Source organism: Littorina saxatilis, linkage group LG10 (assembly GCF_037325665.1).
Source record: "Littorina saxatilis isolate snail1 linkage group LG10, US_GU_Lsax_2.0, whole genome shotgun sequence".
Classification (NCBI taxonomy): Eukaryota; Metazoa; Mollusca; class Gastropoda; order Littorinimorpha; family Littorinidae; genus Littorina; species Littorina saxatilis.
In genome coordinates, this window is record NC_090254.1 from 7,636,043 (window position 1) to 7,640,354 (window position 4,312).

General features: G+C 38.9%; 1 protein-coding gene across 1 annotated transcript in view; it reads right to left on the reverse strand.

Annotated features, from left to right (window-relative positions):
• LOC138979180 (heparanase-like) overlaps positions 1-4,014 on the reverse strand; it is a 9,273-nt gene extending 5,259 nt beyond the window's left edge. Inside the window, exons 1-4 of the mRNA XM_070351979.1 lie at positions 3,947-4,014; positions 2,210-2,461; positions 1,107-1,204; positions 151-327 (exon numbers count right to left, since the gene is read on the reverse strand). Of these exons, the coding sequence (XP_070208080.1) occupies positions 151-327; positions 1,107-1,204; positions 2,210-2,461; positions 3,947-4,011 (592 nt within the window). The 5' untranslated portion in view covers positions 4,012-4,014. The remainder of the gene's footprint in view (positions 1-150; positions 328-1,106; positions 1,205-2,209; positions 2,462-3,946) is intronic.
• Between the last annotated feature and the right edge of the window lie 298 nt (positions 4,015-4,312).

Here is a 4,312-nt window from a genome sequence, read left to right on the forward strand (position 1 = left end):
TATCCAGATTTATCAGTCCCAATGTCGAGAAAGCTGAAATCATATCCTGCGCGATATCAATTGATATAATTATACAGTTCCTAGTTGACCAATGACAACAGCTGGTTTGTCATGTGATCAGTAAAAATGCTATAAATGCTCATATCTCACCGTTTCCCAACTCAAATCCAGCAATGGAGTAGTTCCTGGCAGCTGAATACTGCACCAGCACACGAGCTTTGTCTGGACTCCAGGAGCCGTTATTGCCATGCACGTTATCATCCAGCACATGGATCTGGTCCCAACCAACAGTCTTGAAGAAATGGTTCATCTTGTCCCACAACGGACCTGATATAGTGAATACGAAATCATTACTTATATTGTTTTCATAATTTATTATGTTAGGATTTGCGCCATATAAATACCCTTGTAATTATCATTATTATTTACACTATCATAACATAATTTCTTTTCTGGCCAGTAACAAGGGAAAGTGGGTTTTTATTCGTGCCTCACGCTTTGAGAAACAAATGCTTATAAGGCAGAAGAAGAAGAAAAGAGAACCAATTCACATGACAAATTCGAAGCCGCTAGTAAAGTCCTGATTCCATGTAAAACACGAACAAGAGAGAGAGAGAAAGACAGACAGACTGACAGACAGACAGACAAACAGAGAGAGAGAGAGAGAGAGAGAGAGAGAGAGAGAGAGAGAGGGAAAGAGAGAGAGAGAGAAAGAGAGAGAGAGAAAGAGAGAGAGAGAGAGAGAGAGAGAGAGAGAGAGAGAGAGAGAGAAAGAGAGGCAGAGAGAGAGAGAGAGAGGCACCAGGATGTTCAAATCATTGAGATATGATTAACTAATATTTTGAGGATGAAAGTCGCTTGTTCATTTCAATGCTTGTTATTCTCTCAGGTGCCAGGAGATTGTTTTCGTATAACGAGCCTCGCTTACTCCATTACACATGTCGTATGCATTTGTAGAGCTAACTGCCCTTCGCTTATTTGATCATTGAGATATGAGCGATACATATATCAAAACTGCAAACCTTTGTGAAGTAACAACAGCCAAACACCCCATCCAAATCTTATTTTCTAAAAAGCCAACAAATGCTTGACACGAATCACTTTACCTCTCGACATTTTGTAGGGAGGTCCGGACACAAAATTCCCAGCCATACGAACCCACATTGGTGATAATGCACGTGCTATGGTTATCAATTTCCTGGATCTGCAACAGTGAGAATAAAAGGGATTCTTAGTCTTTAGTAAGTGGATGGATAAAGATAAAGATGAATTTGAGCCATCGCCCCCAGAAACAAAAAAAACACCAAAAAAAAGCAAAGGAATAGATAAGTAAAGTAACTTAAAAATAGAACATAACTACGAGTAAAACAAGAAATTCCTTCGAGGTAGGAAAAACACCCCCGTTGGTCAAAGGGAAATAACCATTCTCACTGCACCCATTCTCACTGCCACCAACTGAGAAGGTTATTTCCCTTTGACCATGAATATGTTTCTCTATAAGTCCTTGTAGAATCTTAATCCACCAATAACTCCCTAACCGTGTGTTTGACTGGTCCCAATTTTTGTAAGGACCGTCTCAGGAATGTATAGAACCTGTTCACCAAGTTTGGTGACGATCGGTCCGTTCATTCTTGAGATCTATATGCGAACACAAACACACAAACACACAAACACACAAACACACAAACACACAAACAAACAAACAAACACATCGACCGAAACCTATACACACCCCTATACCGGGGGTGTAAATAGAGACGTAGAATCGACAACAAAGGACAGAAAAATACAGAAATAATGGAGTGGGAAAAGAGACAGACACACTGACATAAATAAATCCAAAAGAAAGAGACTGCCAACGTTCCAAAATTCAGAAACAAAAACCAAGAAAGGTAAGTTGTTGGAACGTTTTTTATTGACAAAACAATACGTTACATGCAGTCACATTACGTATATGTGTTGTGTGTGTGTGTGTGTGTGTGTGTGTGTGTGTGTGTGTGTGTGTGTGTGTGTGTGTGTGTGTGTGTGTGTGTGTGTGTGTGTGTGTGTGTGTGTGTGTGTGTGTGTGTTTTTATTCATACCTCACGAATGTGTGGGTGTATTGTTTTGTCAATAACAAACGTTGCAACAACTCACCTTTCTTGTTTTTTGATAATGACATAAATAGACAGATAAGTGAGTTAGACAATTGTCCAAAAGCATCCAATACTCAAGGTAGGCAGCCAGGTGGACACCGTAGTTAGGAAACCCGAGGGAGTGTCCGATGAAGTGGTCAGTGATGGTGTTGAGTGACTGCTGAAGGTTGACAGTCACTACCACTGGCGCGTCCTTCAATGGAGTGTTGTGTAGCGGATGACTGTCGACACGAATCGCTCTGTCATGCTGTTCACTTGGGGTTGTGTTGACGACGAAGAGCAGCCAGAGAGTGATGAAGGTCTGCGACATGCTGTTGGCAAGTGCACTGTCGAATGCAGGGAAAACAAGTTGCGTAAGGCGAAATTACTACATTTAGTCAAGCTGTGGAACTTACAGAATGAAACTGAACGCACTGCATTTTTTCACAATGACCGTAGGCCGCCGCTAGTGCAAAACGGAGTGAAACCGACGAGCCTGTTTAGCGCGGTAGTGGTTTCGCTGTGCTGCATACCTCTCTTCGTTTTAACTTTCTGAGCGTGTTTTTAACCCAAACATATCATATCTATATGTTTTTGGAATCGGGAAACGACAAGGAATAAGATGAAATTGTTTTTAAATCGATTTCGGAAATTTAATATTGATCGTAATGTTTATAATTTTAATTTTCAGAGCTTGTTTTTAATCCGAATATAACATATTTATATGTTTTTGGAATCAGAAAATGATGAAGAATAAGATGAATGTAATTTTGGATCGTTTTATAAAAAAATTTGTATTACAATTTTAAGATTTTTAATGACCAAAGTCATCAATTAATGTTTAAGCCACCAAGCTGAAATGCAATACCAAAGTCCGGCCTTCGTGGAAGATTACTTGACCAAAATTTCAACCAATTTGGTTGAAAAATGAGGGCGTGACAGTGCCGCCTCAACTTTCACGAAAAGCCGGATATGACGTCATCAAAGACATTTATAAAAAAAAAATGAAAAAAACGTCTGAGGATATCATACCCAGGAACTCCCATGTCAAATTTCATAAAGATCGGTCCAGTAATTTAGTCTGAATCGCTCTACACACACACACACAGACACACACACACAGACAGACAAGACAGACACACATACACCACGACCCTCATCTCGATTCCCTCCTCTACGTTAAAACATTTAGTCAAAACTTGACTAAATGTAAAAAGGAAAGAGAGAAAGGACAAGGTATGGGTTATATGATTCGAGTTTTACGCCCCCATGGATTTTGACGAGATACACAAGTGTATGCATGTTTAGGTGGTATCCTATCAGCCATCAGCACTTATGGCAGAATGACTGAGGTCTAGCTTTTACGTGCCATTGTGGTGACACGGGGGTGGGACATGGCTTTTAGCTCTTCCGGGTGGACTCACAACCTGGTAAAAAGAGTCCACCAAGCTGGAGGACATTATGAAATAAAGGAAAGAGAAAACAACACGAGAATGGTTATAACTTGAAGAGCGTCTAGTCGTTTACAAAACAAAACATTCAGATTAAAATAAGTTCATGTTTTGCTCCCAAGCCCTTTAGGTGTGTTGATGATAGCACGTTTACTGAATAAAGTAACTATTCTTTATTTTTTTATAATTTTGATTACATTTTAATCTGTATATCGGTTGCAAATTCGTTTATCAAAGTAGGAAACCTGTGCACGGAAAATCAGAAAACAGCTTAAAACGGATAAAAGTAAACTTCAAAGCAAGTATTAAAAGGTTGAATTAATCATGCTTGGAGAAACATACATTTAAAGACAAAAATAAAAGTTTCAAACATAAACTTACTCGGCAGCTAGTAGCTTATTGTTTCTGGTGTGTTCTTGTTTTTCCCAGTGAAGTGTCATGAACATGATAAGAATAAGTACATTTGTATACATTGAAAAAAGGTGAACCGATATGCATTTATATATGATGGTGGGTCAAGGGCAGTTTAAAATCTTATCTGGAATGGAAAGGTACACGCTTGTTGAGAAAGATTTAAACTTGGGCACAAACCAAATATCGACTGCTTATCTGCTTAATGTATAGTTTATCAATTCACAGCTTCTTTTGCATTCGTTATCGATCCTGGGTAGTTTGTTTGTTTTTGTTTGTTTGCTTTTTTCTGTTTCAATGATAAATTTAACGAAAAGGCCAAGTCTCTCTCTCAGT